At 43.4% G+C, this 17018-nt stretch overlaps 1 protein-coding gene across 4 annotated transcripts in view; it reads right to left on the bottom strand.

The window, feature by feature from the left end:
• The window catches only part of esrp2 (epithelial splicing regulatory protein 2), a 39511-nt gene extending 28877 nt beyond the window's left edge, over positions 1–10634 (bottom strand). Inside the window, exons 1-4 of one of the 4 annotated variants that reach the window (XM_033036300.1) lie at positions 10404–10634; positions 10089–10298; positions 9745–9873; positions 4014–4127 (exon numbers count right to left, since the gene is read on the bottom strand). In XM_033036300.1, coding sequence (XP_032892191.1) covers positions 4014–4127; positions 9745–9873; positions 10089–10217 — 372 coding nt within the window. In that variant the 5' untranslated portion in view covers positions 10218–10298; positions 10404–10634. The remainder of the gene's footprint in view (positions 1–4013; positions 4128–9744; positions 9874–10088; positions 10299–10403) is intronic. The other 3 variants (XM_033036301.1, XM_033036297.1, XM_033036299.1) reach the window with 3 other exon arrangements.
• Between the last annotated feature and the right edge of the window lie 6384 nt (positions 10635–17018).

Raw genomic sequence — 17018 nt, 5'->3', positions numbered from 1 at the left:
GTTCAAAAATGGTATTACCCGCTCCTGTCCTCATGAGAGGGAGTGTGCAAATGTCCAACAGCCATGCTGTTTAGAGGGCATTATATTTGTACGTATCCTTTTAGCATCAAGTTACACATCGCTTGAAGGACAAAACTTCAAAAAGGCCGGGGAATTGCAATATTTACATACATAAACCGTTTGGATCAGGTGTCATGCCACCTGAAAATTAAGCAAACCAGGTAAGACATTTGCAGGGTAGCACTTGTAACTCTTCGTTGGTTATGTGAAAACAAATCTCCAGATTCAGACAGTTTCTTCCCAGCTGTAATCAGGCAACTGAACCATCCTACCAAGAAATAGAAAGCGGTTCTGAGCTACTATCTACCTGATTGAAACCCTCTATAATCGGACTTGGTCTTGCACTGAACGTTATTCCCTTTGTCTTGCATGTATACACTATAGACAGCCCTATTGTAATCATGTATAGTCTTTGCGCTGACTGGTGATCACGCTACAAAAAGCTTTTCACTGTACACGTGACAATAAACAAAACTATCAACAAATGCTAGTCTTTCTTTCCTCAAAAAATGTGTTACGTTTTGGGGAGCTTTGACAGGAATGTGAAAAACATAAAAGACACCGACAGGATCAACATAAATATAACCTAGTTTAATTATAGTCTCCATCTCGGCATTCAGCAGGCAAAAAAAAAAATCAAAAGCATACTGAACAATAAAGATGAGGCATTACCAACCGACGCAAAGTCAGGAAAGAGTCTGCAAGGATTAGGAGAAAGCTCCCACTAGTCAAACTAACTGCTTTGACAACAGAACAGCAGAACCCTTAACATTCTGTTTGTACACACCTCCAAAAGGAATGATTTCTATACTATTGACTGAGGCTTCCACATAGTATTTATTACTGACCAGACAGCTGTTCTTTGGGCAGCCTGGTCTATTTATTTCCACACTTCCACTTTTCCTTAGTCCTACAAATACTAATCCGGTGTTCAGCAAATCTCCATCCAAATGTTATTGTTAAGTTCCTTCATTGTCTTTAGGCAGTCTTTGTAAAAGAACCAGGAACCTCTCAAGGTGCCTCTTGTTTGTTTGGAAATCATCATAAAACCTTGATTTCAGAATGACACTCCAGCCACTCTCTCCGAGTAAAGGGCCCGTCCCACTTACACGACTTTTTTTACTCGTGGACATTTTTCATCAGGCTAGAAAAAAAACCCCTACCTACTTGATGCCACGAGTACCTACGACTACCATCACTGCCCGCTACGATCTACCTACGACCTCGTGACGACCATGCTGCGAGTACGAGTCAAGGGCAAACTCGGCAGAGGTCGTGAAAGTGGGACAGGCCCTTCCCTCCAGCATTTTGTGCCTACCTAGCCTCTGCCTCTCTCAAGTGTTGCGTTGGACTCTCACAACAACCAGTTTCTTCAGTGTCCAAGTATAACTTCTGTCTTTCTGTCAGGCGTTATTCCAAAATAACTCTATCCAAGCCTCACAAAAGAATATTTCATTTGAAGTCAAACCTACATTGCTCAAATGTTTAGCCAAATGAACAATTCCAGAAGGAACCCCAAATGGGACAAAGCAATCAGGTTATGTAATTGTACCAAATATACTACATTTGAGAGCACCACACTCCCATAGGAAGAAAGACCAAATGGAATTAAAAAGGCAACCATCTCTGGATAAGTGACTGGCAATCTCACTCACACCAGAGTAAAGTTCGCAAATCTGATATTAATGCTCAACAAAGTAGGAACATTAATAATTTTTCTGCTCAAGTAAAATCTGATTCAATTCTCAATTAGGATCAAATTAACTTAATCACACAAATAGAAAGTGGAGTATTAATAAGCAAAAGTATAGACTTAATGCTGGAAACAGAAAGTACAAAGTTCTCAGAAATGCAGATTTTGAGCAGATACTGGTGAATCTTTGGAAGAGGGCTGCACAGATATACTGCAGAGTATATTCAGCACAGGGGTAAATAGAGATACAGCATGGAAACAGGCCCTTTGGCCCACAAAGTCCATACCAACCAGCGATCATCTGGTACACTAGCACTATCCTACACATTAGGGACAATTGACAATTTTACAGAAGCCAATTAACCTACATGTCTTCGTAGTGTGGGAAGAGACCAGAGCACCTGGAGAAAACCCACAAGGTCACAGGAGGAACGTACAAACTCTGTACGGACTGTACCTGAGGTCACAATCAAACCCAGGTCTCTGGCACGGTAAGGCAGCAACTCTATCACAGCATCACCGTGTAATCCAAACGCTAGGGAGAATGATGGGATAAAATCTTTGCACAGAGAAGTGACATGGAGATAAAATACTATTTCACTGAATGACTACAGGGATGAGGAATCCAATGATCTGCTTTATGTTCCTTTGAAGAAGCCACTAAATGTAAAAAACTGATGAAGTATGAACAAGATCACAAGGTGCCATGCCAAGTAACCTATTGATCAGATTCAGGGGCGGAAAACCCGGGGGGGGGGGCCAGAGGGGACACGTTCCCCCCCCCCCCCATGTTTTGAGAGGTGGGAGACATCGTCGCCAGGTTAACCTGCCTGGGCTTGCGAGAAATATGGCCAGCGCGGAGAAGCAGCGCTGGTATCCCGTCAGTCCAGACAGGGCTGTTAGTTGACCCGGTGAGACAGGCAGTTGAGCTGCATTTAGCGCTGGTTTGAGCCTCCGAAGCCTCGCGCGCGGCCGCCAAAATATTGTGTCCCGTCCCCTCCATGTTTTGATAGTGAGTTCCGTTCTTGATCAGATTGCACTGTGGAATAATGTCCACTGCATCGGCAGGATGAATTGGGAAGGATGCAAAGAACGAGAATGATTGTGCATGCAAAGAGACTGATAATCAGCAATGTTGCAAGTCTGGAGAGCAGGGAAAGAGAAGGAGCGAATGGCAACAGTCAAGAACCCAGGCAGAGTGTTAATATAAGCAAACAAAAGAATATTAAATTATCAGGAAAATAAAAAAAGTTACCACTTAGAGGTGCGTGTTTGGAATAATATGCTAAAAGTCAAAAGACGTGGAAAGCTTGAAGCACAGTTAGTTGCCAAACAGATTCCAGTCACAGACTGAAGAACTGTTCATGTTATATTCACTATTCTCAGTTAATCATGCCACAGAAAGAATTATGTACAGGAGTACATTTTCTGGCTTAAGTAGTCATTCACACTTCAGGCCCAAGATAAACAAAAATCACTACACTTAATCAGATCCCAATTTAGAAACACTAAATGATCAATGATCAATGTAATTTGTGCAGCTGAGAGTCATGCCTATTTCTAGCAAAGATGGTGCAATGGGTGCAGCTCGGTGGCACAGCGGTAGAGTTGCTGCCTTACAGCGCCATAGACCTCAACTACTGGTGCTGCCTGTACGGAGTTTGTACATTCTCCCCGTGACCTGCGTGGATTTTCTCCAGGAGCACCAGTTTCTTCCCATATTCCAAAGGCATGCAGAGCTTGTGGGTTAATTGGCTTGGTAAACATGTAATGTCCCTAGTGTGCGCAGGATAGTGTTAGAGTGCGGGGAAATCGCTGGTCGGCGCGCTGAAGGGCCTGCTTCCTCGTTGTATCTCCAAACTTAAATCCGTACGTTGCCACATAGAATATGCATCATAATGCCCCTGTCCCACTTAGGAAACTTGAACGGAAACCTCTGGAGACTTTGCGACCCACCCAAGGTTCCCGTGCTGTTTCCGGAGGTTGCAGGCGGTTGCCGGAGGGTGCAGGTAGTGGAAGCAAGTAGGGAGATTGACAAAAACCTCTGGGAACCTCCAGGAACCGCACGGAAACCTTGGGTCGGGCGCAAAGTCTCCAGAGGTTTCCGTTCAGGTCTCCCAAGTGGGACAGGGGCATAAAAGACAGTTAAACACCAAGCACTTTAGCAGAGATCAGGTTTAGGCCACAATAAGCATTTGCCACAAGTGTTTTGTTTTTCCCTTATCGAACATTTATAACCTTAGCTGTCAAATTCCTTCACCTTTTTAGATGCTTCAGGATGCAGGACCTGCCGGACGAGTAATTGGCCATCTGTACAAAGGCAGTAGGAACTTTTCCCAAGTGCTTTCAACTCGTTCGACACAGCTTGGTTGAACTGAAAAGAAATGATTCATGTGTTTATTCAGAGCATTTGCAATTATTGGTTCACACCTTCCCAAAGAATGTGGGAGGGCTCGCGAAACCCAAAAACATTTTAACCACAAGTAGGTTCTATTGGCCAACATTCATAAAGTTCAGTACCTGCATCCTAAATGTTGATCATTTCCAATTATAGTGCTTGCATTCAGTGTACATGGGTGGGGAGGGAGTTCAAGGAAAAGTTCCTGCTCCCATATCTGCTGGCATGTTCCATTTCAGTGCAAATAAAACCATTTGGACGGCTTCAAGAGCCACTCTATCCAAGACCAGGGCGCAAGTGGAAACAAGCACTGCTTTTAAAAGTTACATAATTGTGACGCTATTGTGCAAGATGATATCAAACTGACTCAGCACAGCAAAAATATCTGCAGCAACAGTTGAGAGAGTCGTGCCAGCATTAACTATATACTCCTGGGAAACATATAGCAAAAGTAGAGGGGTGTATGTAATAGACTTTGCACAGATATGCTTAAGTGGGCTGAAGGGTTTGGTTCCACATTGTATGATGCCGACTCTAAAAGATGTACATGTCATTCTTCTTTAGACTGCTCAGTAAAATGTCCATTCATTTTCAATCAATCCAAATGTATCAATGAGCTCCATCTGCAACAACATCCATGAGGTGGGAAGGCCATGTGAGAGAACAAACTTATTCACTGAAGGACACAAAGTGCTGGATTAACTCAGCAGGTCCGGCAGCATCATTGGACAGCATGGATAGGTGATCAGAGGTTATGGAGAGAATGCAGGAGAATGGGGGGGGGTCGAGAGATAAAAATCAGCCATGATTGAATGGCGGAGGAGATTTGATGGGCCGAATGTAACTTATGAACGTGTGATGTTTTGGGTCAAGACCCTTCTTCAGGTGTTGACCCAAATCGTCACCTATCCATGTTCCCCAAAGATGCTGCCTGACCTGCTGCTGAGTTACTCCAGCACTTTGTGTCCTTTCCTTTTATTAACCAGCATCTGCAATTCTTCGTTTCTACAACTTATTCACTGGGGAAACTCTACAGCCGGGCACATTGTTAAGAATGAAAGATTTTTCAGACAATAAACAAAACATTTTTTTGCAGCAATCCATATCCAATCGCAGTCCTGACTACAAGAATGATCTTTTTTTTTTTTAAATCAAATTACGGGACTTTGTGAAATAATTATGAATTATTAAGGGATCACATCATAAAATTTCCCCACAAGAGTTGTCGATTTATCAACTTTGACGCTGTCTGACATTTGCCAAAAACATGCAATCCCTTTCATTACACAAAGAACTGAACATGGAGTAGCCAACCCTAGTAATTACAGGTGGCTCCACAGAGTCTGTCGACACTCTGCTTGCAGTCAAGGTAACATCTTTAGGACAATCACCTCCTTTACAAGTACTCAGTAAAAACACCAAACTGGACAATTCCAAACATTTACATTCAGATTCAAGGGGAAAAAAAGCAAACTTGTCCATTCCCCACACCAACGGCTGTTTGCTTCGTCTTTCAAACATAACCAAAAAAAAACAATGCAACAGAACGAATTAGGAAAGGGTTAAAAGGAAATGCTGGCTGGCTGAAAATCTTTAAGTGGAAATACTAGTTTGGTAGCCTGGTGTCAATGCTGGACAAGAATAACACGTCTGACCACTTTAAGGAGAGGCAACTAACCTCCCAAAAACCAGAAGCACCACAATCCAACATCCACAAATACTCGGGTTACTCTTCGTTAAAGACACATCTGGACGAACAGTTGTTACAGACAGGCCAAACAGTGGCAAAATAAATGAGCAAAACTAAATCAGAAGACTTGGTATCTAAGATGATTTCATCATCAAGTGTGTGAATCTTTTTTCACACAGAAGGTGGTGGGTATTTGGAATGAGCTGCCAGAGGCAGCTACTAAAGTAACATTTAAAAGACATTTGGACAGGTACATGGATAGGAAAGGTTTAGAGGGATATGGGCCAAACACAGGCAGGTGGGACTAGTGTATCACTAGTGGGGCGCTGCATGGTCAAGAACAAAAAGTTTAATCTGCGATCACAAGGATCACAATGTGTGATCAGGAAAACAAGAGAATTCTGTAGAGACAAGGAACTGCAGATGCTGGTTTACAAAAAAAAAGACAAAATGCTGCAGTAACTCAGTAGGTCAGGCAGCATCTCTGGAGAACATGGACAGACAATGTTTTGGATCAGGACCCTTCTTCAGAATTCTGAAGTTTAGTTTTAGTAGGTGTAAGATACAGGCCTTCAAGGAAGTGCATTCCAGTCGATACATTTAGAGGTAAAAAGCATGATGATGGTTAAAATACACAAGTTCCCTGTGTCTACAATTATTCATTGGCTCTGCTCATTCCCCAACTGCATGGTCAATCATAATAATATCTTAAAATCATAATTTGCAACTACTGGTGGTATCAAGTCGACAGCAAAGAACCCGACCATCCCCTTTAATCTGTTACACTGGCTGCCCAAAAAACACTGGAAAAGCAGATCTTGCTGCAAGGCCATGAATTTGGAAACCAGTGCAAATTCCATTCCTTGTGTATTGATTCCATCTCTGCCCCTGGAAACTCCCTTGTGGCCAAACCGATGCCACACTGAACCTGCCCAGGTATAATCTCCCATATTCTTGCCACTGGAATGCCACTTGCCTCCTCCTCAGTTCATGTTGCTGTCAAAACCCTTATCCATGTGACTCCTAGACAAGCTCACAAGTGATAGGAGTAGAATTAGGCCATTCAGCCCATCAAGTCTACTCCACCATTCAATCATGGCTGATATCTGCCTCCTAATCCCATTTACCTCCATTCTCCCCATAACCCTTGACACCCTTTCTAATCAAGAATTTGTCTAATCTTCATCATAAAAATATCCATCGAGCCTGCTACCTCTACGCCATCTGCCACACATTCCCACTTTCGTCCCCCTATTTTAGGCAGCAATGCTAAACAGTGTCATAACTCTGCTCATTAACCATCCTTGGATCAAGCAGAGTAACGTCTTAAAATAAAAATGCTCTTTATTACAATACATCCATCCCCATGATGCTTCTTTGCTCCATATTTGCCAACACTAACATTGCCCAACATATTCGCCAGCTCTGGTATCCTCAAAGGCTACAACAATGGAGCATCAAGCTGCCATAGCTCCAAAATGGCCTCTACACGGCTTTCTTCCAATACAGTCTTTAAAACCAGCCAGAGAGAGAGACAAAAAAATGCTGGAGTAAATCAACGGGTCAGGCAGCATTTCTGGACTAAAGGAATAGGTGATGTTTCAGGTTAGAACCCTTCTTCAGACTCAAAAGCTACCAGTTAGTGGGCTGCCCAAGTAACTCCTATCTGCCAATGCCAACTTGTGTTTGAATTCTCATGATGCACTGAGATGATGTACGATACTAAAAGTTGCAATACAAGTTATAGTTACCACCCATGGATAAGGCTTGCCATCCAAGTTAAAGTTTCTATAGAAGTACAGGAGTTGCTTCCTTGCATATGAAACTTTGACAGTTTAGATATACAGCGTGGATACACCGGGTCCCACCGGGTCCGCGCCAATCAGCGATCCCCGCACATTAACACTATCCTACACACACTAGGGACAATTTTTATATTTACCAAGCCAATTAACCTACAAACCTGCACATCTTTGGAGTGTGGGAGGAAACCGAAGATCTCGGAGAAAACCCACGCAGGTCACGGGGAGAACGTACAAACTCCATACAGATGGCACCCAGAGTTTCTTTACAGATGCTGACAGGCCCACTGTGCATTTCCAACACGACCAGCAGAAGACAATTCAGGCAAATGTCACAGCATCATTCCCCTCTCCCTTGCAAGCAGGTTCTTGCAGGCCTTACAATAAGAAGCCACAGCAAACAATAACTAGACTGCTTCAACTCATTAACTCCATAGTGTTTAAAGAAGAGATGCCAGGTGTATGCAAGGGGGAAAACTTATTCAGGAACTGGGGTAGTGCACAAGGAATCCAAGCTCCATGGGCAAAAACCTGTTAGCTACAGGTCCAATAAATGCTACTGTAAACAATGCCTTTCATTTAGAAAGACACAAAAAGCTGGGATAACTCAGTGGGACAGGCAGCATCTCGGGAGAGAAGGAATGGGTGACGTTTCGGGTCAAGACCCTTCTTCAGACATCATCTTATAGATGCTGTTACTTGCATGTTAAAAAAAACCCATCCAGACAACACTCTCGATTTGCAAGATTTCCTCTACCTTCCCTTAAAATCTTTAACCGAATCAATATGTAACCACTCTGCAGTAGATACAAGAGATTAGATTCTGTTCATTGGATTCACTGGAACCCCATCACTTCCCTTCCACCAAGCCTATGGGTTGTTAAACTCGGAGAGAGAAAAAATGTAGAAACTCTGCAATGAGCGGGGAGAGGAGAGGGAACGGGCATCAATTAAATCGAGAGGGATTTAACAAGATCTAGTTTCCCCCAACTGAAAGCAACGTGCCTCGTTACGGCTAAATAAACAGATTGGTCTTCACTTGCATATCGCTGAGACAAGACAGAGAGCTGGCACCTAGCCAAAGGTGTTTATTTGTCAAAATGTGCCGGATACGAATTGGAACAATGAAAATCGTATTTGCTGTAGCTTTATATACACCTTAGATACAACAACAACACCATTAAATACAACAAATTATCAGTTATTCCGCAGTAAACTCGACCATTTTGTCAACTCTAATTTATTAATCTCTGCAAAATCTATATGGAGTTTTTAACGTTTAAAAATCTTTTTTTTTTAATTACCCAACCATTGAGTATTAAATTGAATGTTGCATTAATGGCCATTCGTTAGGAATTGTGTTTACAGGTGACTGGAGCGGATTGGATACAATGGTTAAACAAGGGATAGATAGACCAGCCATCTGGTTTTCCATCCCCCCCACTCCAAAGATTGTGATATTTAAAAAAAAAACTATTCAGTTTAACCAGGATATAAAAGACAATGAGGTTTGTAAATTCATTTCATGTAAACAAAGTCCCCAGAAGTAGCTCCAGTGTAATTGTTTAACTCAGTTTGGGTCAATGTTTCCCTTTGCCAGTAATGATGTGGGGAGCAGCAAGACAGGTGAGCATGTTTGAGCATCACCGAGTCAGGCTCGCACAGTGACAGCCTTTTTCTGAAGGTCAATGCAAGACTCTGAAGACACACGAGCGTCATTAGCCGCTGCCCCTCCCTTCCCAAAGACAGTCCCTGCTTCTAAACTCTGGTAAAATACATTGAAACGTCCCGACTTGCCTCGCATCTGTGTACCAACCCACGCAAACGGCATTAAAAATCTGTTTACGCCAACCCCACCTCGCGAGTTGAGCTGAAGGCAGTCAAGGTGGGAATTTCATTCGGGATTCGGGTGGGTCGTTCCCAGGATTGGAATTGCTTCCTGGATTTGCAAATAGGTGACTTGTCATTATTTTAAAAAATTCAACGGCATGCCCTGTACATGTTCTCGCTGGAAACTCTCCCTTGAAAGTTCCCCATATATATAATTTTTTTAAACAAACTTTTTTTGGGGGAAGGGGGGTGATTAAAACGCCAGAATCACCTGTACAATAACTCGGTCGAGCGGCTCCGCCTTGTCGATTTCCTCCACGCAAGGAAGCAAATCCTCTTTACATTGCTCGCTCAGTTCGGGGTTGTCGGCTTTTATAAAGATTCGGTGGACGTCGCCTACCTGTTAACGTGTGGGGAAGGGGGTTGGGGAGGGGAGGAGAAGAGTTGGAACATTGCGTAAAACAAGTCGCTCCAAAGGCTAAAACACTCACATTGAAACGCAGAAGAGCATTCGTTCACCGGTGAAAACTGGCTTGTGTACAAAAAAAACAATAAAAGACAGAGAGAGACACGCACAAACAAAACAAAACAAAAAAATCCAGATCGATTGCGTACCTTCTTGTTGACTAGATCCACAACTTGCCACACCAAGAGAACTAGCTCCCTTTCATCCGAGCCAAGTTTAGCCCCATTTTCACCAGCTGTTGCCCCAGATAAAACCACCAGAGATTCGTGCGAAGCCATCACGACGGAGAACTACAAGCAGAGAATCAAACAAACAGGGGAGGAAAAAAAAAAAAGTGTTCACCTTTCGAGTGATCACCTCTACCGAAAGAAAAAAAAGAAAGAGAGGGTATAAGAAAGTCCTTTTTTTCCTTTCATTTACAACAGCAACAGCAACAACAACAAAAGAAATTTCTCTGGTTCTACCTGGTCCCAAGGTGTTTGAGGAGTTGCTCGTTCTCTAGGCGAAACTGACAAAGCTTGTCCCTTTCACTGACATGGGGAAAAACGATGGCTGCTGTCTGTCCTCATTTACCTGCCCGTTGATCAGACCATGTGACAAGGGAAGGAGCAATCGCTTGGGAGATTCCATTGGTTCTTTTGCAAACAAGGAAACAGGGACGTGGCATTACACAAAAAGTGGAACAACCCAATCGCTGGTCGCTTCACCTTGTGCTCGGTGGAGTCTCAGAAGACACCAAGCACCTCTTCCCTTGTCTCTCTCCCTTCTCTCTTGGACCTTTCCATGTGGGATAAGTACCGTGTTTTTGGTTTGCAGGAAACAGGCCACATTTTGACACTTGCTTGAAAATAGCTCATTGAGTGTTATTTCTCATTAAAACAGGTAAACCCAGGCGATCGAATTACTCTGGAGGTGGAAGTATTTCGAATCTTTCTCTTTTTTTTTAAACAAAACTTCCCCCGCACTCGACTTTGAACGTTTGCCTCCTTTCAAATGTTCTCCGACTTGGGAGCGTTTTTGTTGTTTCACTTTTATTTATTTCAAATATTACGAGGCCTCTAACAGGTTAAGTTTAAATTAGTCACAAAAATGCTGGAGTAACTCGGCGGGTCAGGCAGCATTTCTGGAGCAAAGCAATAGGCGACGTTTCGGATCGAGATCCTTCTTCAGACCCGAAACGTCACCTATTATTCGTAACCCACCCAGTTACTCCAATATTTTGTTAATTTCTTCGGTGTTAACCAGCACCTGCAGTTCCTTCACACACAAAGTGCAACTTAGTTTCGCCGCTCTGGGTTCAGCTTGTGGCTTCTGGAGATGACACGGAGTGACAAGTTTATGGGAGAGATAGAAGACATCCTTCTGACAATCTTCAACAAATCTGCATTTGCAATCTCCAAGATATCGTGTTAAGACTAGAGATTCTGGAGGAAATGCAGTGAGATCTTCTGATGCCATTATATTGCCTGGACTAACATTTCCTAAAAACCAAACACCAAGGAACAGCGATTAACTGGCCACTTACTTCATTAGATTTGGCGGGTCCAATGATCTCTGGAGTCTAATATTTGTTTAAGGCTGGGCTTTTTTTACTCGTGGACTCCACGCCTGCGCACCCCTAGTGTTTATTTTACTCACGATTGTAAAGCAGCCATGAAGTTTTGCAGTGTACTTATTTACCATACAATAACCTTAATTTGTTAATGAAGAAGGTGGTTTTAATGAGCTGATTCCAAAGACATTGCCTTTAGGAAATATGGACATTTCAACTAATTTATGTGCCTAGATATTTGTAATACCGCTCTGTTGAAAGAGAAGAAAATACTTCAACACCCTGAATTATCCATAGGAAACGGTTTCATTGATATTAATCTGTGATGGTTTACCAATTAAGCCACCGATAAAGACCATCGCACACCCATTAATGATTAATGTTGCTCTGTTGATGCAATTTTCCAGACATTTTCCATCAGATTTTTAAAGAGAGAACGTATGAAGATATTTTTGTCTCGTATCGTTAACTCAGACTTGCACTTTAATACTTAGAGCACGCCCCTTTGGAAGAACTATTTCTGATTCGGAAGAAGGGTCTCGACCCGAAAAGTCACCACCAATTCCTTCTCCCCAGAGATGCTGCCTGTCCCGCTGAGTTACTCCAGCTTTTTGTGTCCATCTTCTGTTTATCAACACTGATTTGTAGTGTAAATTGAACTCCAGCGGCAGAAGGGACGTCCATCCACGTTGACAGTTGGAAACTGGAATGTTTTGCAATGTAATGCAAAAACACAACGTGCTGGAGGAACTCAACGGGTCAGGCAGCATCTGTGGAGCGAAAGGACAAGCGACAGTGAACCCTTCTCCAGACTGATTGGAGGGGGTGGGAAAGAGAAATGGGCTGGGGTAATATTTTTTGCAATATTATGTTTGGCTAACAATAGCGAGCACACATGGACCATTGTTGCTGTGGTCTATAATGTAATCTATAAAGAGCACAGCTTGACAGGTTCTTCAAAATTATGCTCTTGGCTCTTTAGAAAGTCACACTGTCGCATTCTTTCTTGGTAATGAAAGGTAATGATTAGTTTATAGTCTGGGTAATCTCCCCATTTTTAGATCTGATTCGAATTTCCAAACGGTTGTGGTAATCGAAGATGTTAATGTGTATTGCAGCCAGTGTTTGGTGGCGGTTGTTGATAAATAATACTGATTTATTTCTGGTGGAATGAAATTGCTGAAAAGAATTAACTTTCCCCTACAATGTGCGGTTAGACACGTGGCCCGGGCTCTCGTTGTGTCTGTTAAACAATAACCAGGTATATTTGCCATTCAATGGTCGCTTGAATCTCCCCCCACCAGGAACTTGAACAGGGAGCAGACACAAGAGAGGTCCCGCGATCACCCAGTCAGAATAGATCTGGGGGGAAGTGGACTTCGAGCAGTACTTTATGTTTTTGTGGTTTGCCAGCGCCCGGCGGCTCTGTTTGTTTAAAGCTACTCGATTGCTACCGCGCAAATCACCATGGGGTTCCCATAGAAACCGTGCCACGCCTTCAGAACAAACCTGCTCACAGCCGTAATCATGACAGGAGGCCGGCCGGCCGGCCACACAATGTGGGGTGACCCTCCCTCCCTCCCTCCCTCCCTCCCTCCCTCCCTGCCTGAACTCCCGCAGCTTGAAACGAAATGCCGTGTTGTTTAGGGTGTAAAAGGGCCTGCCCCACTTTCGCGACCTTTACAGGCGACTGCCGGCACCCGTGATAGGTCGCCGAAATTTTCAACATGTTGAAAATTCAGCGGCGACCAGAAAGACGCTACGACTCTTTGGAGACCTCTCTTTGGAGGTCACTCGCAACATGTCGCCAGGGGTCGCCTGTATGGTCGTGAGAGGTCTCCAAAGAGTCGTGGCGTCTTTATGGTCGCAGCTGAATTTTCAACGTTGAAAATGTTGGCGATCTATCACGGGTGCCAGCAGTCGCCTGTAAATGTCGCGAAAGTGGGACAGGCCCTTAATGCAGCTATACCTTAGATAATGCATGGTAGGAACCACTGTAGAACCAATTTGTCAGGTATTTTTTTAAATTCTACCAAAACTTTATTTTGAGGTAAACAAAGGTGCTTAACACAAAAACACAATGTTAACCTGGCTGTGTACTTGCATGGCTCTTAAATAAAGCAAAGCAGATGGCTCAACAATTCAATGAAACTTTATTCAAGTGAAATAGGTAGGTAAAATAGGCAAGGCAAAATATTTTGGGATAGGATCTGGTAACAACGTGAACTGGAAACTATTTTTGTGTTTGTCTTCAGTTTCAACCAACATCCTCCGCCATTTCCGCCACCTCCAACGTGACCCCACCACTCGCCACATCTTCCCATCTCCCCCCATGTCTGCCTTCCGCAAAGACCGCTCCCTCCGCAACTCCCTCGTCAATTCTTCCCGTCCCTCCCTCACCACCCCCTCCCCGGGCACTTTCCGTTGCAACCGCAAGAAATGCAACACCTGTCCCTTCACCTCCCCCCTCGACTCCATTCAAGGTCCCAAGCAGTCGTTCCAGGTGCGACAAAGGTTCACCTGTATCTCCTCCAACCTCATCTACTGCATCCGCTGCTCTAGATGTCAGCTAATTTACATCGGTGAGACCAAGCGTAGGTTGGGTGACCGCTTCGCCGAACACCTCCGCTCAGTCCGCCTTAACCTACCTGACCTCCCGGTGGCTCAGCACTTCAACTCCCCCTCCCATTCCCAATCCGACCTCTGTCCTGGGTCTCCTCCATTGCCAGAGTGAGCAACAGCGGAAATTGGAGGAACAGCACCTCATATTCCGTCTGGGGTCCTTGCGCCCTTATGGCATCAACATTGAATTCCCCCAATTTGGCTAGCCTGTGCTGTCCCCTCCCCTTCCTTCACCCTCTAGCTGTCTCCTCCCACCCTCCCATCCGCCCGCCCTCGGGCTCCTCCTCCTCCCTTTTTCCTTCTTTCTTTCCCCACCCCCCATCAGTCTGAAGAAGGGTTTCGGCCCGAAACGTCGCCTATTTCCTTCGCTCCATAGATGCTGCTGCACCCGCTGAGTTCCTCCAGCAATTTTGTGTACCTTCTGCAGTTCATTCCTACACAATATATATATGTATATCTAATATATGTAGGAAAAATCTGGTTTAAACCGAAGATAGGCACTAAAAAGCTGGAGTAACTCAGCGGGTCAGGCAGCATCTATGGAGAAAAGGAATAGGTGGTATGTCGGGTGGAGACCCTTCTTCATGCCCTTCTATACATATATATTTATTCGCGAATTCTTCGGGATCTCCGAGAATAGCCTTTAAAGGTTAGAGACCAATGTGGTCAGAGCGGTTCGGATGGTTTTGTTTGGTAGCTTCTTCCAATGAATTATAGAATGTATCCAACAAGGGCGGGGTCGTTGTGAATGGAAGAATCCTAATAAAAGCGTTATCACACTCTCGGAAATGAATTGGAATTACGAAAGAGATAACTCCACGCATCGAAAGAGAAAGTTGTGATAGTGTAAAGAGTTCTTTAATGTAAAGTGTAATAATGTAAAGGAGGATGTATTTAAGAGAGAGCTAGATATAGCTCAGGGCTAACTGAATCAAGGGATATGGTCGAATGGCCTACTCCTGCACCAATATTCTATGTTCTCTTGTAAGTGAAGATAATGCTTCATAGGGTAGCTCTGGTTAAATAAACCTGTTTAGATTTTCTTGGTAGGAAGTATCTGCAGATGCTGGTTTACACCAAAGATAGACCCAAATAGCTGGACTAACTCAGGCCTGAAGAAGGGTCTCAACCCGAAACGTCACTCATTCCTTCTCTCCAGAGATGCTGCATGTCCTGCTGAGTTACTCCAGCATTTTGTGTCTATCTTTAGAGTTTCATGGGGCTGGGATTGCCCTGGTTATCAGTTCAATTCCGAGAAGTCCACACTCATCATTTGTTCAGTCTTTGGTGCCCTTACTGTTGTGGGGTTTTGTAACCAGGAATTTCCGGGATTTGACAGTACTGGCCACCACAGTAGCCCCATTAGTAATTTCATCATACGTAATGGTTAGTTCGAATTTAGAACACCCTTGAAATATGGAGGTGTGTATATATAATCTAGACTTGGAGACACAACTATCTTTCTAGATATTAAAAAAATATAGCTCTTAATGTCCAAAAATGCAAAGATATACCTAAATATAGGCAAAACACAAGGTGATGGAGGAACTCGGAGAGCCAGCCAGCATCTGTGGAGGGATTAGTAAAGGAGCCTTTTGGGTTGGGACTTCTTTTCAGACTCAAGAAGTCTGAAGAAGTGTCCCGTCCCGAAAAGTCACCTGTCCATTCCCTCCACAGATGCTGCCTTACCTGCCAAGTTCTTCCAGCACTTCCTGGTTTGCTCAAGATTCCAGCATCTGCAGTTCTATGTGTCACACTAAATATAACAATGGAACACAACTAATGCACAAAGCTATTTCAATAACATAATTCAACACTGGTTTCTTGAATAGTCTATATTTTAAGTATTTCTCTATTTGCTCTTATTTGATTGAATCTTATGCATCAATTTCTAAAGTGTCAAAAGAATATTAAAAATCAGACATAGTTATTCAATCCCCTTGTGTTTTTTCAGAGCAGGAGCCAATATATTTGCCAGGACTTCTGTCAGCAAATGTCCACAAGCAAACATTATTGAGGTGCAGTAACTTTATAGGAATAGACTTATTTATCGAACACCACATTAACTAGTGTGTAATTGTGTGTAATAAACCGTGTAGGAAGGAACTGCAGATGGTGGTTTAAACTGAAAATAGACACAAAAAGCTGGTAATAAAGTATTAGCTATTAAGCTGCATTTTAGAGAAGATTTACGAGGTCGTTGCCAGGACTTGAGGGCGTGAGCCACAGGGAGAGGTTAGGAATGCAGGAGGTGGAGGTGTGTTTTTATAGAGGTGTATAAAAATCATGAGGTGAGGGGAATAGATGGATGCACAGAGTCTTTTAACCCGGATAGAGGAATCAAGAACCGGAGGACATACAGTGGCTTGCAAAAGTTTTCATACCCCTTGAACTTTTCCACATTTTGTCACGTTACAACCACAAACGTAAATGTATTTTATTGGGATTTTATGTGATAGACCAACACAAAGTGGTGCATAATTGTGAAGTGGAAGGAAAATGATACATGGTTTTCAAATATTTTTACAAATAAAAAACTGAAAAGTGTGGCGTGCAAAAGTATTCAGCCCCCCTGAGTCAATATTTTGTAGAACCACCTTTCGCTGCAATTACAGCTGCAAGTCTTTTGGGGTATGTCTCTACCAGCTTTGCACATCTAGAGACTGAAATTTTTGCCCATTCTTCTTTGCAAAATAGCTCAAGATCAGTCAGATTGGATGGAGAGCGTCTGTGAACAGCAATTTTCAAGTCTTGCCAGAGATTCTCAATTGGATTTTGGTCTGGACTTTGACTGGGCCATTCTAACACATGAATATGCTTTGATCTAAACCATTCCATTGTAGCTCTGGCTGTATGTTTAGGGTCGTTGTCCTGCTGGAAGGTGAACCTCCGCCCCAGTCTCAAG

Source organism: Amblyraja radiata, chromosome 17 (assembly GCF_010909765.2).
Source record: "Amblyraja radiata isolate CabotCenter1 chromosome 17, sAmbRad1.1.pri, whole genome shotgun sequence".
NCBI lineage: Eukaryota > Metazoa > Chordata > Chondrichthyes > Rajiformes > Rajidae > Amblyraja > Amblyraja radiata.
Note: the sequence above shows the minus strand (reverse complement) of the source record. Positions and strands in the feature narration are given on the sequence as shown.